Below are 19,008 nucleotides of genomic sequence, written 5' to 3'. Positions count from 1 at the left end.
ATTACATCTCTTGTCTAAATATGTTTGTGTTCCAGAACTTTAAAAGAAAACCTGGACAAGCAGACAATGAACGTTCAACAGGTGACAACAATGAACTCATTAACAAGCGTCTTCGTACGCTGGAGAGCACCCGTGACCAGCCACACGACAGCAGGCAACATGACATCCGACAAGAGTCTGACCTGTACGAACACGTCAATGAACAGGACATGGCCTATGATTGCCAAACATATGGTCAGTAGCCACTACATCATGAACAAACCTATCATCACAAAGTAGAAGGAATTATTAACATGGTTCAAAATTTAATTCTGTATTTGTATGCTCTCAGATGTTGCTAATGCAAATCAGGAGGTCGTAGGACCTCAACAAGTCAAGGAAGAAACCCTGGATGAGGAAGATCCTTCAATGGAAATAGAGCACCAAGATGAGGACTTTAAAGCTGGTGAGGTCCAGGAGCTGAACTATAAGCAGCTGGATAGAAAAGAGGCCATGCAGCAGCAAGGTATTACTACATTCATTATGTCTGTTGACAGTTACTGCAATGCAAATTATTTTTTGCTTCATTGATTCCTTTCTTAAATTCACCTGAAATGCCATGTCTAGTGTGATGTTTATAAAACAAAGTAACTTTTTGAAAATATAATGACCCCGATTCACAAGGGAGAACACCCTATCAGTTTGAGACACTAAGTAAAATGAAAATTAGGGCCCAAAAAATGTTGTGGTTCCGATTTCCTACATTTCAAAACTAGGGTAGATGGGATTTATTTTATTTATTATTGCAAACTATTTTTACATTGTCCAATTGTAACTAGACATCCTTTATTCATGTCAGCATGAATCTCTGTTATACCCTGTCTCTCAACCTGGCAGTGTGTATTATTTATTACACAACAACGTGCTACTCCTGCATCTGAATAAAGAAAAACAGTCTATTTTATTCTTTGTTGAACACAAGTCAAACGCTGAAAAACTTCAGTGATTAAATTTTTAAAAGTCAACATTATAGAATGTCACAATTCAAACCAGTGTTGTTAATCTTATGATTTATGCAGGTCTTTGGTCCTTTGAAGATGAAGTTTCATTTTTCTTTCCTTCACATGGTCTTTGTGTTATGGCAAAGGCCTTGGTCCAAAACATGAAACAATGACAAAAAGCGGACATGGTAAATTGACTTGATATGGCTCAGTAATGCTTTGAAATGGAATGAGGCAGCTACGCTAGCTGATGCTCATGAACACACATGCATACACAAGAAAATAGCATGAAAAACTAGGCTGAAATACACAATGTAATCAGGGCACAACGAGGTGCAGGTGCTGCCAACCAGCAGCAGCGCACACCAGGAAGTGGCACAGCCATGCCCCCGCTTGCCACTCTTGCTGTCAAACATCCGACCGAGCTGTGGCTCCGCAGCACGCGCTCGCATTCATGGTGTGCAGAGTGCACAGAGGCCGTGGAGAACCATGCTCCTGACAGATTGATTACGTGGTGTAAAAATGTTAGGTTCAGTGGGAATTTTTAGGGTTGGCTGGGAAATCGGAAGCACTAGCTTTTATTTTTTTATTTTTTTTTTTTTTTTTTTTTTTTACATCTTAAGTACAACAACAACAGCGTTAAAAATAAAATGTCATGATTTTGTTTATTGCTAACATTACTTTATTTCAAGATTATAAAGAAAAAATGCTCAATCCAGCATCTTTCATGCCACTGCAACATAATAGCTACAGAAATTTCCCTGAACTTTTCCAAATTTTAATGGTTTTTGGACAGATGTAGAAAATGGAGAGAGACATCCACAGGGGCAAGAAAAAGACGATGAATGGAAGGATAGTGGGCATTCCGGAGATGGAGAAAAAGCAGAGAGAAAATCACAATCAACCTTTCACACAGTTCCTGAGCTGCTCATCGACACATTGCAGGTACAAGCTGTTTTTTTTTTGTTTGTTTTTTGGGGGTGGGGGACTTAATGTAAAAAAAAAAAAATACTACGTATATGTTTAGCTTTATTCACCCATTTGACCTTTCCCAAAATGTTATCTTCCTGTTGTTTAGTGTTCATGTTTTTCATCACATTTCTGTCTGTATGTGTGCATTTGTTTCTATCTTTTTTAGAATTTAGAGAGAGAGCCAGGGGATATGAGGAGGGAGATGGAGGAACAGTTATCAATGTGGCACAATCTGACTCCAGGGACACAGGAGGAGGTGTGTACCAATGTCTTGTAGTATTTAAAGGTTTGATGGAAATATGGCATTAGCTAGTAAGTACAAAAGAAGTTACTGTCATTGAAATACTATTGAAATTTTAGTATGCTCACATCAGCAGTGCGCAATTGCGCATACGCACAGCTTAGAGGGAACATTGCTTCCAGACCACCCAAAGTGTCACTACGGGGCCATTCAGGCGGACATCCTTGGTGACCGAGCCTATGGCAAAGCAGGAGCCAGGCAACAGAGGCAGGTGGTCCGGCGCCACCAGAACAGAAGTAAGCACGGGGTCCTGACGGAGCTGCCAGGGACCAGCAGCCAGGCAGAAGGTATGGGGCCCTGACGCAGCTGCCGGGGAGCTGGCACAGCGACTGGAGTTGTCTCCTTAGCGTGCCACCATTGAGGCTTGATAGGAGTGGATACGAGATTGGTAGAGTGCACTGGGGTTTGAGAAGGAAACACTGGTGTTACAGAACCAGGTGACTCTGAAGCTGATTTGGCTTGACGTGACTTTGGCGGAATGGAAAAGGAAGAAAAAAAAAAAAGATTACTTGCGCACCCCTGTTGGCCACCACGTAAGGATCCTGGATAAATTGCCAAATGGGTTCCCCAGAGAAGGTCATAGGGAAAGAACTTGGGCTTCGACTCACTGGGGCTCGAGATGGGGAGATGTGACAAAAGCTGACTTGGACTTGTAAAACTGGGGAAAGAAGTGGAAAAATCTAAATTTGTGTTTGAGTCTGAATCGGGCAGGCGGTCATTTTAGTCAAGGTCTTCCTCATAATAAAAAGTGGAGGTTACATGGTCAGGTGTGGTCAATAACTATGAGAAGTCGGAGACACTGGTGAAGAGGAAGGAGAGGACAAAAAGACAGAGCTTACTCGAAGAGGGTAGTCTTGGTTGACAGGCTGAAAGCGCTGGGAGGCAGACTGGCGGCATGACCAGTGAAGCAGTGTTCTTCCCGCGTGGTCCTGTCTTACTTGATCCATTAGTTCACGGTCAGTGTAAGTGAAGGGCAAGGACGGCACGGCAACTTGTGGAGGACTCAAGTGCAGGATAGCAAGAACGCAAGGCAGGAGTGGAGGAATTCCCAGGCGTTCCCAAGCCAGGGTTCATACACGGCCCTAAAAGTCCCTAAAAAACCCTAAATTTCTGAGGGTCCATTTAGGGGCCCCGAAAAGTCCTTAAAATTCACCGAAAACCGGCCAAGCCCCTAAAAAGGCCTTAAATTAAAGAAAATGAAAAGGAGGACCTCTACCACCAAAATTCTCCCAAGAAAAAAATTAGCTTTTATTTTAAAAAAATAGAGATCCATCTGACGTCCAAAACAGCCGGAAATTTCCAAGGGAAGTCACTGTGTTCGCAACTTTTTTCTTATAGTCGCCATCTTGTCGTTGATATTCCTTTGTTTGTTTTTGTGAGTAGGCTTTTCACATCGTCTTCGTCGCGTAGTTCTTTGATCGATCCAATAAGAATACTTGTATTATGGGGAAGTGCATTTTTCAAGATGCTTGGGTTGAAAGTAAAGAGTTTGGGAGCTGGGTTCGTCGAGATCCAAAAGATCAGCACATGTTCTGTCATCTGTGCAAACAGAGTTACCAGCTTGGAAAGATGGGCGTCAAAGCAATGGAGTCGCACCAGAAAAACAGGAGACATGCTGATTTGACGAAGACTGTCTCATCTTCTGTTAGTATGAATCTGTTCCTGTCAAAATATCAAGATAGTGAAGTTACAAATCTTTTGAAAATAATTCAAAAGTGTTTGCAGTCATGTCTCCAGACAGTGACATTGCTAAAAACTACCACTGTGGGGAAAGGAAGACTTCGTGGCTACATTTGGCATCGCTGCCCACTTTTCATCTCTACTGAGGCACAACGTGAAGGCTGAATCAGTGTATGTCCTCCTCTTTGTTGAGTCTCTAAATCATGAGATGCAAGAGAAACAGCTGGACTTTCATGTGCGATTGTGGATGGATGACCGGGTCCGCACTTGCTACCTCACCTCTGAATTCCTGGGACATTCAGCAGCAACTGATCTTCAGGAGCGTCTGGACCCTATCATGTGTGACTTCGGTCACCAAAAGCTGCTCCAGCTCTCGATAGATGGCCCCAATTTTAATTGGAAGCTGTACAAATCTATTCAAGAAGAAATCGAAAAGATGACCACCTGCCGCGTGCTGCAGACTGGAAGCTACGGTCTACACATCCTCCACAATGCATTTTGAATCGGTTGCAAGGCAGCTGGATGGGGGGTGGAAGATTTTCTGTCCAGCCCCTACAACTTGTTTTGCGATGCACCTGCCAGGTTTGAGGACTTTAAACAAGTCACTGGATCCAACACTCGCCCAGATGCTTGAAAACGTTAATGTGGCAGAGAGAGCCATCACCTTGATGCCACACGTATGAGATTATTGCGAGGTAGCAAGGACGAAGAAGGTGACCTGCCCAACCAACAGCTCCTTCACTGTTGTTCAGAAAGCAGCACAGGACCCCATCTTTGTTGCCAAGCTTCACTTTCTTATGTGCGTTTAGAGGAAGAAAAGAAGAAGAAGAAGGATGCATCAAAACAGGCACAGAAGAGGAAAGCAGGTAAGGTAGAGATAGACGCCCTCAAAGCCAAAACAGCCAGAATAGACTGACATATCTACATTTATTGAGAAGGCTGACGGGCTGTTTGAGGAGGCAGAAGAGAAGAGGAATCTGAGGTATATCACCGAAGCAATGCACTCAGAGGCAGAGCAAAGGACAAGTGACCCACCTTGGCACCTCTGCAGCAACAAATAGATGAGGCACTGGGTATGCTCAAGGAGCTAGAGTAGGGGTGCTGAGACAGACGTCAATAGAAGACATTTGTAAATATGTTTATATAGCTACAATTATAGTTAGAATCTGTTTTTTCTGTAGACTGTTATGTGAAGTAATTATGTGAAGACATTGACAATGGTCATATCAATGAGAACTACCACAAGGGGCAACAGGTGATCACTGTGACAGGTACTGAGGTACTGGAACCTTTGATGAATCAATAATGGTTGATGACACCATTGGGTGATTCTTTTTTCCCTATTCTTGATTTGCCACGATGGCCCTAATTTTTTTGTGTCGGTCCCTAAGAATGCCCCTAAAAAGCCCTTGAAATTTTTTGGTCAGAGTGAGTGTGAACCCTACCAAGCGCTCCGAGCGATGTTGTCTCCAGCATATTCTGGGTCATTTCTGGGGTTTCTTTCCGGTGGGACATGCCAGGAACACTTCACCAGGAAAGCGTCTGGAAGCCATTCGGATCAGATGCCCCACCCACCTCATCAGGCTACTCTCAATGCGGAAGAGGAGCGGTTTGGCACTGAGGCCCTCCCGGATGACCGAGCTTCTCTTCCTATCTCTATGGGAAAGCTCTGACATCCTGGGAAAAAAAAAAATTTTTGGCCCCTTGTATCCAGGATCTTGTTCTTTTTGTCACGAGTCACAGCTTGCGGACATAGGTGAAGGTAGGAACATAGATAGAATGATATATTGGGGTCTTTGCCTTTCGACTCAACTCCCTCTTTACCACAACGGACCGATTAAAAACCCTGCATCACTGCAGCCGCTGCACCCTTTCACCTTTGGATCTCCCGCTGTCTTCCTCCCTGATTCGTAAACAAGACCCCAAGATACTTGAACTCCTCCCCTTGCGGCAGGGTCTTATCTCTGACCCGGAAAGGGCACGCCACCCTTTTCCGACTGAGTACCATGGTCTTAGAGATGGAGGTGCTGATTCTCATCCCAGTCGCTTTCACGTTGTGAACTGCTCCAGTGAGCATTTGAGATCACGGTTTGATGAAGCCAACAGAACCACATCATCTGCAAAGAACAAAGATACAATGCTGAGGCCACCAAATTGGACACCCTCTACGCCTCGGAGCACCAAGAAATTCTGTCCATAAAAGTACACCAATACACATTTGTCCTAAGCCAGAAGCCAGCCACACACACTCACCCACAAATACACACATATGAGCTTTTGTCCATTTTCGTACGCCTGATTTTCTCTATCATTAGTTTTTCCTTTTTGAATAGCTTCTAGTCGTAGCTGTTTAATGTAGATTATATTGAATTACATCTAAAATTTCACTGCCTATTGTGATGTCTTGGTTTATTCATGTGTATTGAGGTTTATTGTACATTAAGAACTAACGTGTAACAACATTCACAGAATTTTTAGACTGATTGATTAAAGGTTTGTCGTTCCTTTTTATTCATTGTAACCCATTTAAAAAAGGAACGTGGTGCCCCTTTATCGGGACAAATGCGATCCCAGAAGTGGGACGCATGTGTTCAACTCTGTCGCATTTATTTACTCACTCAATTACATTTTCATCCAACCAATATACCCTACAATCTCAAGAGAGTAATTCACACCAGGCAAACCAAGAATACTGCTGAACTGAACGTTAAGTATTATTATTTATCTTGATCATTTTGGACATCTATGCGCAACCTCAGGAGAAGCTCTGTTGAGGTAAGTAGTGCCAAAATTGGATCAAGCAGTCATAAAATTCATTGTTTGCAATTTATGCCCCACAATGCACTCTGTTTATCAGTGCTCAGTAAAAACACGGAAAGATTATGTGGTATGTGTTGAAGAAAACATTCTATTATCATTACCGAATATTATTTTATGAACTTCTGTCAAAATTCAGGTAATTCCAGAGGGCTTACTAAGCTGTTTTTTTTCTTGCCACTGATTTATTAATAACTTTCAATTGATCTGTGAAACAGGAGAGTTCAGCAGCATACATGTGGCACCAGTACCAGACAATGACCCACCTTCTATCCCAACAACTGTCTGAACAGCTACGCCTTATTCTGGAACCAACGCAAGCTGCAAAACTCAAGTTGGTATCCCCATAACATACGAGAGACTTTCAGTTGACAGAATCTATTTACATAATAAAAGTGTTGTAAAATCTGCACCTAGCTCCTTAATAATTTTTCACGATCTTTGGAAGATCTCTGTACAGATAAGTCCACACGACTCATCCTTTGTGTGATAATTTTCATTGTCGTGCTCTACTATTCTCTAGAGGTGACTATCGTACAGGAAAACGTCTCAACATGAGAAAAGTGATTCCGTACATTGCCAGTCAGTTTCGCAAGGACAAGATATGGTTGAGGAGGACCAAGCCCAATAAAAGAGATTACCAGATTTGCCTGGCTCTGGATGACTCTTCCAGTATGGGGGACAACCACTCAAAACAGGTAAAACCTGCCAGTTTAATATCCGGCATGTTTCTCAATTCGTCCTTCTACGAACAGCCTAAGCAGTAAGGCCCAGACCCAATGGGAATCAGAAAGCGGTCCCAAGGATAGCCGAGAGAGCTCTGGTTGATCTCATGTCTCCTAATTTTTTATCTATTTATTTTTGTACTGTTCAGCTGACAGGTCAAACAGAATGAAGGATCCCTTCTCTTTGTCAAATTGGAATTTCTAGGCTTCAACTGTGATACATTTTTAAAAAAAAAAAAGTATTTATTGAGTCGATCCATCAAATAGAACAAAGTTTCTAGTGAGGGAAGAAGACAAAAGACAAAGCGCTGTTATAAACTGAAGGAGAGGAAAAAAAACATTATAGCTCTTCCCCACCTCCCCCAAGAGCCACCCAATTGATGGAAGACAACCCATACCGAGCCACCCAGGGCTCCCACAATCTCACATTCGATTCTGACACTTTGAACTGCTGCAGTTTCCTACTTCTTGGGCTGGAGTGATGACACTTCTTTTAAAAGCAGCTGCGTAATAAGCCCTTGTAGTAGAAACGTTTTTGTCTTACTTTGTTAAAACAAACTCACAGGCAGACATTTCTGATCTTTGGTGCACTACCAACAAATATGTTAAGCTAACGATCATAAAACGCCAAACTCCCACAAGCAGGTCAGGAATCTCAGGTTGGCGGCGCACACTGTAATACATATAAATGTGTTACATAACACATTGAATATCATATTGAAATGTTAATGTACACCTTTTTTTAACCACTCCTCTATCTACAGTACCTGTGTACAACTATACAATGTGCTTTTATTTTTATTTTTCATCTATACCAAAATATGATGCGCTCCATTGACTTTTAGAAAATATTTTTGGAAAATTTTGCGCATTATACACAAGAATTTACGTTTGTTGAATTATTCCCTAAGCATTAGTTAATACAAGTAATGATGGTGCATATTTATTAGGAAGGTCAATTATCCTTAATCACTAAGTACCCAAAATCTTGCAGAAATCTTGCGGAACGTGGAATCCTAACCCCCGTGTGTGTGTGTGTGTGTGTGTGTGTGTGTGTGTGTGTGTGTGTGTGTGTATTATTTCAGTTATTCTAAAGGTATTATTACATATCTGTATCCATTAGTTATTTGTCAGCAGACAAAGCTTGGTAAACTCTCAAGTTTTTATTGTGGTCCATAAGAAACAAAAGCAAGTCACCAGTCAACACGGCATCCTCACCTACGGTGTCACACCCAACCAAAGTCATGACAGAACAGCACAACCAACAGATAAACAAAAAAGATGAGCTATTTACATGTCTAGCGCTGCAAAGCAGGCTGGGCTTGCCTGCAGCGATGCTACAGTATATAGCGGCACTAGTTTAAGACATACAGTAGCATGCATGCATGCTATTTAAAAAGGCACAGGGAACAAAAATAAATTCGGTTGTACTTTATTAAAGTATTTAACAATATAAACGGTGAATTTGGTTCTACTTTATTGATGTACTTAACGATGGAGCTCTACACTATAACTATATGACAACACTAGCTTAAAACATACGGTAGCGTGCATGAACGCTATTTAAAAAGGGCACCCGGAGAAAAACTGAGTTCGGTCGTACTTTATTGAAGTATTTAAGAACGTAATCAGTGAGTTTAGTTGTACTTTATTGAAGTATTAAACAATGTATGTACTCGTGATTTTTTTTTTTTTGTATTTCTCCTCATCCACAAATTATTCAAACTCCTTATCTTCTGAATCCAAAATGAAAAACAGCTTGGCAAGATCTCCATCAAACGGGTCAATTGTTCTTCTCAGAACTTAACATGAATGTCATACCAATGCGGCATGACTGCCTGAGACAAATTCCTTGTGTGTTATTATATACTTGGCCATTAAAGCTGATTCTGATTCTCTTTCGTCATTGTCAGTCTCGTTGCTGTGCGGCTCCTCAGATATGATGCCGGCTTATCGAACAACTGTGGAAGTAGACACATTAGCCCAAGAATCTATAATCCATTCATAAATTGAGGCATAACTCGCCCAGCGCTACATCTGTCTTAATAAAGTGTTGACTCAATCGCTGTCGAGACGATTGAAACGCCACTTTGATGCGATTCTCTGTGGCTTGAGATACAAACCCAATTCCAATGAATTTGGGACATTTTGTATCATAAAAACACATGATTTGCAACTCATGTTCAACCTATATTTAATTGAATACACTAAAAAGCCAAGCTATTTAATGTTCAAACTGACATCATTCGTTTTGTGCAAATCATAAACTTGAAATTTTCTGGCTCCAACACATTCCAAAAAAACTTGGACAGGGTCATGTTTACCTCTGTTACCTCACCTTTTCTTTTAAGATTCAGTAAATGTTTGGGAGCAGATGACACTCATTAGCTTTGTAGATGGAATTCTTACCCATTCCTGCTTGACGTACAGCTTTATCTGTTCAATAATCCAGTTTCTCGATTGTCATATTTTACACTTCATATTCAATGGGAGGCAGCTCTGGACTGCAGGCAGGCCATGCACTCTTTTATTCCGAGGCTGTGGTGTTATAACACATGCAGAATGTGGTTTGACATTGTCTTGCTGAAATAAGCAAGGGCATCCATGCAAAGGACATTGCTTTGATGTCAGCACATTTCTCCAAACCTTTCAGTGAGTAACAGTAGCTTAAGCAGGGAAGTCTGGGCTTCCCTTCCACAGACACTTCTTGTTGCTCTTCCAAGGGGATCCCGAGGAATTTCCTGGCTGGCACGAGACGTAGTCTCTCCAACGTATCCTAGGTTGTCCCCGGTGTCTTTTCTCGGTTGGAACACCTCACCAGGGAATAGGAAGGGAATTGTTCCCACACCTTGAAAAATCGATACATACGTCAAAAGGAACATCTATTTTTTTGTCTGCTTTTGTGTGAATGCAAAATGATGACCACGCCCTTGTACTTCTGATCACAGATCCCTCTGTTGTATTGCAAAAACATTGTTAGGCTCCTTCCAGTCGGATTAAAAGCATCTTGAGTGGTATAGGACAAAAAAAAACTAGTAAGAGAACACTAGACACTAAGATGGATTTTGGATTTCTTAGTTTTCATAGCAAGTGCATATTAAGCCATCAGAGTAAATCCTTTATGTCCAAAAATTGAATTAGAATCTTCAGAAAACACGTTACAAACCATGAAATTTCATTTGGGACAAAACAAAAACTACATTTGGGGATCAAAAGTGTGAAAAGATATCACTTTAGAATTTTTTTTGCTTTGAAACAAGTATTACCTTTTGAATGATAACTCCCAGTATTTAAAATACTGTCAGTATTTTTTTTTTTCCAAAATGAAATTCAGGGAGATGTCTTTACCATTCGTGATTGATTTATGTAAAAAGGCATCCATGTGAACTAACCATATGCAATTAATTTTTGCTTGTGTTCACTCTGTCTTTTAGCTGGCATTTGAATCCCTGTCAGTGATTGTCAATGCGCTCACTCTGCTGGAAGTTGGACAAGTGTCTGTTTACAGGTAGCAATATTTCCTTGTTTCAAAATGTTGTTTATTTATAGCAGTGTTAAAATAATATCCATCCTACAAAGTTACAAAATGATAGGTTGGGTTTATATTTGTGTAACTTTTACGTGGCACAAACCTTAACCACCAAACTATGATGAAACAAATTCAAGGAATGATGTCACACACACTGTGCATATATTTCATGTAAGTGTAATATTGCTTTGCACCCCTATATAGTTTTGGTGAACAGGTCCAGCTTCTCCACCCGTTCCGGCAGCAATTCACTGATCATTCTGGAGCTCAGATTCTCCGATTGTGTAAATTCCAGCAAAAGAAGACCAGAATAGCTCAGGTGGGAATCCTGCTCATGCTGTATGTTGACTGACAAAAACATTGAGCTTTTTGATCCTGTCAGTCTTTTACAATGTATTTATCTTGTGAAGTCTGTGTGAGTTTTAAGGAAAGCCCAATGCAAATTTGTTACCATCATTATTATGTTTATTACATTCATCATACTTGAACTGCCATGCACATTGTTATGCATGTGCTTCTAAAATTGTCACATTTGCAAAGCTAATAGTGATTAATAGAATAGAATAGAGAGTGATACTGAAATATGCATTCTTCCGAAACCTGCTCTAAGGCCGATTTTCAAATGAAAATTGCGCTGTTTAAAATATTGCAGTCATTCCAACCAATGTTTATCATTAAAAGGAACAGTGGAAAGTAACTTAACTATTGAGATCCTAATAATATGCAGTTTATGGGGGCTAACTTTTTCTCCTCCGTGGGTAATTGCATAATGTCAAATCGCAGCAGTCCACCACGCTCCTCAGTTTCTCTCTCTCTCTCTCTCTCTCTCTCCTCTCTCTCTCTCTCTCTCTCTCTCTCTCCCTCTCCCTCTTTTTCTCTCCCCCCCCCCCCCCTCCTCCAAATCTGATGCTGTAGAAAAGCAGAAGGAAGTTGTGGCAACTCAACAAAACCAGTGAAGAACCTCCATTTTAAACCACAACACAAAGTATAATATGTAATATAGTATAATATTAGAATAATATAGCCATGGTGAAAAAAAAATTGAATATAACATGAATAAAATAAAGCTTTTTACAACCAATATAAATTGCTTTCAATGTTAAATTATTATTTCTAAACTTGTCCAATTTCTGTGGCATTTACTGTATTTTCACAATAAGGTGCACTTGAAAGTTTTCAATTTTCCCCAAAATGGACGGGGACACCTTATAATGCGGAGGGCCTAATGTGTCCATCGACCAAAATCTGGAACTGACTGGGAGCATTTCCTACCAACACACTCCTTTCCATAGAGGAAAAGCGGGAATGTGACAGGACCGCTTGCGGAGATTACAGGGGGAATTGTGGGCATGGAATAGGACGCGAAAGGTACGACCCCCAGAAGGTATATAAAGCTGGTATGTGATTTGTCCAAAACAGCATCATTTTGGCTAAGGACCCCCAAAAATTGCATCAACGACGAAAGACGCTCTTGAAGCACAGCTTACAATGCAAACTACCAATTATGTATAGAAACATGGGAATCAAGCAGCCACGAGAGAATTAAAGCTCAAAGAATCAATGGGGTAAAGTGGAGGAAGCAAGAAAACGAGCTTCGGCAAGTCAAAAAGATAAAGCTGAAACGAGGTGTGGTGGCTCAAGTTGTAAGAGCAACTTGATCAATGCATTTAATGATCAATGAGCAAACAACTGCCATGAAAAAAACAGGCGCAGGAAGTTGAAGTTGGGGCTCGCTATTATTCCGAGAGGCAAGACGAAGCAACTTTAACCGCTGCATATCGGTGTAAACACTGTAGAGAGGGAAGTGCGGGCATGGGAGATGAGGCTAAAGGCATGTCTCCCAGAAAATGTGTCTTTTGTGGTAAACATCGTTTTGGCTCAGGATTCCAAAAAAATAATCGCGACACAGTTAGGAAGCACAATTTAAATAGCAAGCCATCAGATACATGGAGAAACATGGGAATCAAGCAGCCGCGAGAGAATTCAAGATCAACGAATCCATGGTGCTAAGGTTGAGGAAGCAGGAAAACAAGTTTTGCCGAGTCAAGAAAACGAAGCAGAGTTTCCGCGGAAACGAGGCGAGATGGCCCGAGTTGGAAGAACAATTACTGTAATGGATTAACGATCAAAGAAAAAACAAGCGCAAATAAACTTGAAGCTTGCAATAATTCCAGGAGAGTTGATTAAGCAACTTAAACTGCTGTATATCGGTGTAAGCAAAGTGTACAAAGTGAAGTTGTGAGCGTCGTGGGAGCAATGGATGACAAATGCCGAACACAGCTTCAAAACTGGGAGGCAGCACTAGCCGTTTACGTCACAATTTGTAAATGGATTCTGGATGCTTGGGCTAACGTGTCTGCTTTTATTGTTGTTTGAAATATCTGATGAGCCGCACGGTAACGAGACTGACTCAGACAATGACAAGAGGGAACCTGGCATGTTTGGAGAACTTGCCCAGGACTTTGATGGATTTGTGGATGAGCATGAATAAAAAAAAGTCATCACGTGCATTGTTAAATACGTCAATAAAGTCCACCCATACTCATTTTTGCTCCTGCTGCCGCTTTAATGCATATATGGTACCGTATGTTTTAAGCCTGCATATAGCGTCACATGAGGTGAGTCCAGGATGCTTTACGGCACGAAACATTTTGGTAAATAGCATTTGAAGTGCGTGTTTTGTGTCAGTTATTTCAGAACTCATCATTTTGGTTTAGTTGTCTGCTGGTTGTGCTGTTCTGTTTGCTGTGGTGTAATGATCTTGGTTTGATCTGACACTGTGGGTAAGGATGCAGTGTTGACTGTTGACTGACTTGCTTGCACCAGTTGTAGTGGGAAAAAAAAATAAGCATGTTCTTCTGTTGACAAAAATAAAGTTACAATTGTGCTTCGCTGTCTCGTGAGTACCACCATGCCAGTGCTCAATAATACAGTGAACCTTGTGTATATGTTAAATACTGAAATTGCACTCGCAACTGAGACTGTGCCTTTCAATACGATGCACCTTATGGTCACGAATATATGGTAATTGAGTAATATTGAATCTCAATCTGATTCCAAACGATATTGTCAAACAGTATCTTACTGCTACCTCATTATACAATACAAATACTGTACATGAAACAATTCACCTTTAAACTCTTTATGTAGCCACGGTTTGAAATACTTTTTGATTACCCAGACAGCTGTTTTCCCCAAAATAGCAGTATCAGATCGGTACCATTGATACCAATTTGAATTTGTCTTACCAAATTTGGAAAGGAAATTGGTGCGAGGGAACATCACCAATACACTAGCTAAATAAGGTAATCTAGATTTGAAATAACGATGAAAACCCCATACATAATTTATTGTGCCTTAATTTTGTCTTTGTGCAGTTTCTTGAGTGTGCAACCGAGATGTTTCTTGCAGCACGAAAGCAGGTTTTCAGATTGACAAATTCAGGTAATTACTCACACATTCATCGATCTATCCGTAACACTTGCTGTGATTAGTTGTAAAGGGACGTGCTGCCTATCCCATCTGAATTTGGGTAAGAAGCAGGGTATTCTTAGGGCAAATTACTCACATTTCTTATATAATTTGAAGCGACCTTTCAGAATCATATCATCATATCCCATCATATCAATCACATCCCAAGTTTGTCAAAAGTACACGAGGAATTTTTCTCCAGTAGCTGGAGTCGCTTAGTTACTCAGCAGTAAAAGGTTACCAGTAATGTGGTAATGCCATTCCATTTTTTTGACAAACGGAAACAGTCCTTTAGCAATTACAGCAATTTGAAATGACTAATAGAACAATAGGTAATGCGTAATGTATAATGGGTAATGAGCATTTTGCAAAGGACTCAGAGATTTCAGGAAATGTGTGCAATTTAAAGTGACGACGAGTGCGATAATCTGGGACGATGCTGATTTTTGCAAATGTTTCAGATGTGACGTACCCACATGAGTGGGCAGCACTGTTCCCTCCAAGCTGCGGACGTGCACTGTTGCAGACTGCTGATGTGGTCTCTGCGCAGACATTATACATTTAAGTGCCACTAACACCAAAAATTACATGAAAAAACTAATTTGTCACCTGTTCAAGAGGTAAAGCCGCTGGACTTGGCAGCTAAAGGTGTCTGCCAAATATGTCACTTCCGGCTTCTTTTTCAACCCAACACAGTCGCCAGTTTTTTCATGGCGGGATATGAAAAAATCAATATAGGGCAACATTCTGATGATTCTATTCCGGCTGATTTTTTTTTTTTCTGGTTAACAACATACTAAATTTCATGTTTTAGGTGTCAGTGGCATTTTAAAATGAAAAAAATTCTGATGTGTATTGCATGGTGTCTCTTGTAATTAGTAGTGTAGTGTCATGCAACCATGTCCTTAACTTCATGCCCTTCTAATGTCTCTTCACAGAGACAGCCCAGCTGCTGATCATCGTCTCAGATGGTAGGGGACTATTCCTGGAAGGCAAAGAGCGAGTGATGGCAGCAATACAGGCAGCACGCAGTGCAAATGTGTTCATCATATTTGTGGCGCTTGACAGTCCCAACTCGTGGGTGAGTAACATCAGTGTGTCGGGGGGGTGGAGTGCGTGTATGTGTGTTTGTGTATACGAGAGAGAGAGAGAGAGAGGGAGTTGGAATGACAATTTCCACCATCTCAACTGAGACCATGACACTCAGTCAGGAATAAGATCCTTCTCCAAGTGGACTTCAAGTATCTTTGGGTCTTGTTCACCAGTTAAGGAAGAATGGACAGGGAGGTCAACAGATTGGTGTAGTGACCGTGGACTCTGTATCCAACTATTGTGATGGAGTGGAACAAAAATGTGAAATTCTCCATTTACCAGTCAAGATCATTTCCAAGGGCTACCAATATAATTAAATTGATTGTGTTTTTAGCTGCCAACATTAAATGATCCTGATCTGCAGTGATTTTTTTTTTTTTAAACATTTGAAATGCAGGCCCTGCAACATGTGACGCATTTTCTTAACTTAGCCAGACAGCCAGCCACCAGAGGCCAACCACTTCATTGAGAATGTCCAGCAACACTCTGGAGCAGTATCCTCTCAGTCACTCGCATACGGATCTTCTCATTATCGAAACACACTGGTATTGTGGTGTGGTGACAACTTCGCAATAAAAGCCTAGAATTAGTTTAGATTTCCAGTGTATTATGTGAGCCCTTTATTTGTAAGTTGCCCCTTTAGTATGTCTAATTTAAAAATAATTTATATTGCGTGGATGTGCATCTGCGGCCCAGCCTCAGCCTGATTGGCTTATCACATACCAGGGATCATGGATTGGTTGGCATTTGTCAAAATAGTTGAAGAGGTCATGTTGCCTTATGCTGAAGAGGACATGCCCTTCAAAAAAAATTTTCAACATGATAATGACCCCAAACACACTCATAAACATGCAAAGTCTTGGTTCCAAACCTCTTCTTCTTCTTCTTCTTCTTCTTTTCCTTTCGGGTTGTCCCGTTTGGGGTCGCCACAGCATGTCATCTTTTTCCATCTTAGCCTATATTCCTCTCTAACCCCAACTGCCCTCATGTCTTCCCTCACCACATCCATAAACCTTCTCTTTGGTCTTCCTCTCGCTCTTTTGCCTGGGAGCTCCATCCTCAGCACCCTTCCACCAATATACTTACTCTCTCACCTCTGAACATGTCCAAACCATAAAGTCTTGGTTCCAAATCAACAAAGTTAACTCCATGGAATGGCCATCCCAGTTCTCGAACCTTAATCAAATCAAGAACTTGTGGATTGACATAAAAAAAGCTGTTTATGAAGCAAACCCAATAAATTTAAATTAATTGTGGAATCTCGTTAAGAAATCTTGGAGTGGAATTCTGTAACAGCTAAAAGGGGCCACATGTTGGTTGACTCCTCGCCACACAGATTTGAAGCAGTTATTTAAAAAAAAAATGGTCGTACAACTTATTAGTTTAGTGATTCAATGGATTGGTAAACCCTAGAAACAAAGTTTGTATAAAATTTTGACTTTGTAAAGTCAACGGCAGACTATTCTTTTTAACACACCCCTTGCAAAAAATTGCCCAATTGCACAGCCTTAAGAGTGTGTGCATCATGAATGCTGGGTCTTGTTGCTTTTTTGAGAATCTACTGCACCTTCCGGTAACTTGTTTGACATGTAGCCTTAAAAAATATAATGAAAACACGGATTAATTTGGTTCGTCACATTGGACTGCAATCATTTTGAACACTATCGTAACAAGTAGTGTAAAATTTAAGGCTGTATACCTGTGTGTTTCAGTTTTCAGGCTTTGCTTCCTACATTGGGTGGATGTTTGTTTGGGGTGTTTATTAAAGAATTTTCATTTCGGTGCATCACTGCTGTGTATAGTGTATTTAACAGCCTGTTACCATTTGACTATATTACAATTTTACATGGTGATTTCTGATTTTGGGATCAGATGCTGATGAAGCTTTGACTTTCCCAAAATTACCCAATATAAATTATAGGTATTTTTGGAACATTTTAATAATGGTATATGTCATTTATCATGGTGTCAATTCAAAACAATGGACATAATCTGCACATGAGAAAAAGGTGTGCTAATATGAGGTGTTCTCATACAGGACTCGATCGTGGACATCAAGGTACCAGTATTTCACGGGCCGGGAGAGCTACCAGAGATTCGCTCTTACATGGAGGAGTTCCCGTTCCCCTTCTACATTATCCTGCGTGATATCAATACCTTGCCAGAGACCCTGAGTGATGCACTTAGGCAGTGGTTTGAACTTGTCACAACAGTCTCCAAGTGACTTTTTTTTTTTCTTTGCAATTATATTTTTAACAAGTCAGACTGCATTACCGTAATGCATCACTGGTTTGCTAGGGGAAAAAATGACTTGCTGCTATAAATGTGCATTTTCATAAATACTATGTCAATATACTCAAAATTATTGTGGAGATGGAAATGTATTAATTTTAATGTTGGCCTTTTTCTGAGACACTATAAAACATTGGTCTTTTAGCCATGATTCAATTAACTGTCTCATTGGGTATGAAATAGGAATATGACAATTTTTTTGTGTGAAACTCCTTGGTGAAGTCCATTAATATATATTGTACTCTCTCTGTTTTAATTTAAGTGAAAGTAATGAACAATCTTTGTGAACATAAACTGTCTCAAGATGAGGGATTGTTTTGTCAGTGATTCAGCCAATCTTTCCTTGATAGCATTAGCTTGTGGATTTTTCAGTGGGGATGAACTGAAAATGAGCCCTGGGAAAATATGACATTGCAACTCACCCTTGCTGTGTGTGCAGTCCCTCCTGTTACAATTTAGGAAAATTGTGAGCATTTTGAAACTGCCTCTTTTTCTTTTGGCTTGTCCCGTTAGGGGTCGCCACAGCGTGTCATCTTTTTCCATTTAAGCCTCGTGCATCCTCCTCTCTAACATCCACTATCCTCATGTCCTCCCTCACAACATCCATCAAGCTTTTCTTTGGTCTTCCTCTCGCTCTTTTGCCTGGCAGCTCCATCCTCAGCACCCTTCTTACCAACATATTCTCTCACCTCTGAACATGTCCAAACCATCGAAGTCTGCTCTCTCTCACCCTGTCTCCAAAACATCCAACTTTGGCTGTTCCTCGAATGAGCTCATTTCTAATCCTATCCAACCTTTTCACACCAAGAACCTCAGCATCTTCATTTCTGCTAGCTGCAAATTTATATTTAGTACTTTAAGATGCTTCTGTTATGAAAATTACCCACACCCATGGGAGCTCTAAATTGTGAACTAACTTCAAACTTCATTCAAGAATGGATTTTGCGCCATTGAAATTTCAATTATAGTAATCCCTCGTTTTTCACAGTTAATTGGGACCAGAACCTTTAAAATATATAACCCCTATTTGTGCTTGGCATATGAGGGACAAAAAGAGGTATTGTTAAATCTTTATAAAAATCTTGCAAATATATGTAATATTATAGACTTATAATGTAAATATAAATTATAAAACATTTAAATTACAGG

The 19,008-nt window shown here is 40.6% G+C and overlaps 1 protein-coding gene across 3 annotated transcripts in view; it reads left to right on the top strand.

Annotated features, from left to right (window-relative positions):
* Positions 1 to 18,167, top strand: part of mdn1 (midasin AAA ATPase 1) — a 326,227-nt gene extending 308,060 nt beyond the window's left edge. For all 3 annotated transcript variants that reach the window (XM_061812802.1, XM_061812803.1, XM_061812800.1), the window contains 11 exons: positions 36 to 234; positions 332 to 505; positions 1,777 to 1,925; positions 2,119 to 2,208; positions 6,969 to 7,084; positions 7,274 to 7,448; positions 10,910 to 10,983; positions 11,209 to 11,323; positions 14,382 to 14,448; positions 15,414 to 15,556; positions 17,606 to 18,167. In XM_061812802.1, the coding sequence (XP_061668786.1) occupies positions 36 to 234; positions 332 to 505; positions 1,777 to 1,925; positions 2,119 to 2,208; positions 6,969 to 7,084; positions 7,274 to 7,448; positions 10,910 to 10,983; positions 11,209 to 11,323; positions 14,382 to 14,448; positions 15,414 to 15,556; positions 17,606 to 17,791 (1,488 nt within the window). In that variant the 3' untranslated portion in view covers positions 17,792 to 18,167. The remainder of the gene's footprint in view (positions 1 to 35; positions 235 to 331; positions 506 to 1,776; positions 1,926 to 2,118; positions 2,209 to 6,968; positions 7,085 to 7,273; positions 7,449 to 10,909; positions 10,984 to 11,208; positions 11,324 to 14,381; positions 14,449 to 15,413; positions 15,557 to 17,605) is intronic.
* The last annotated feature ends 841 nt before the right edge of the window (positions 18,168 to 19,008 follow it).

The sequence above is a fragment of the Syngnathoides biaculeatus genome, chromosome 23 (genome assembly GCF_019802595.1).
Source record: "Syngnathoides biaculeatus isolate LvHL_M chromosome 23, ASM1980259v1, whole genome shotgun sequence".
Taxonomy (NCBI): Eukaryota; Metazoa; Chordata; class Actinopteri; order Syngnathiformes; family Syngnathidae; genus Syngnathoides; species Syngnathoides biaculeatus.
Note: the sequence above shows the minus strand (reverse complement) of the source record. Positions and strands in the feature narration are given on the sequence as shown.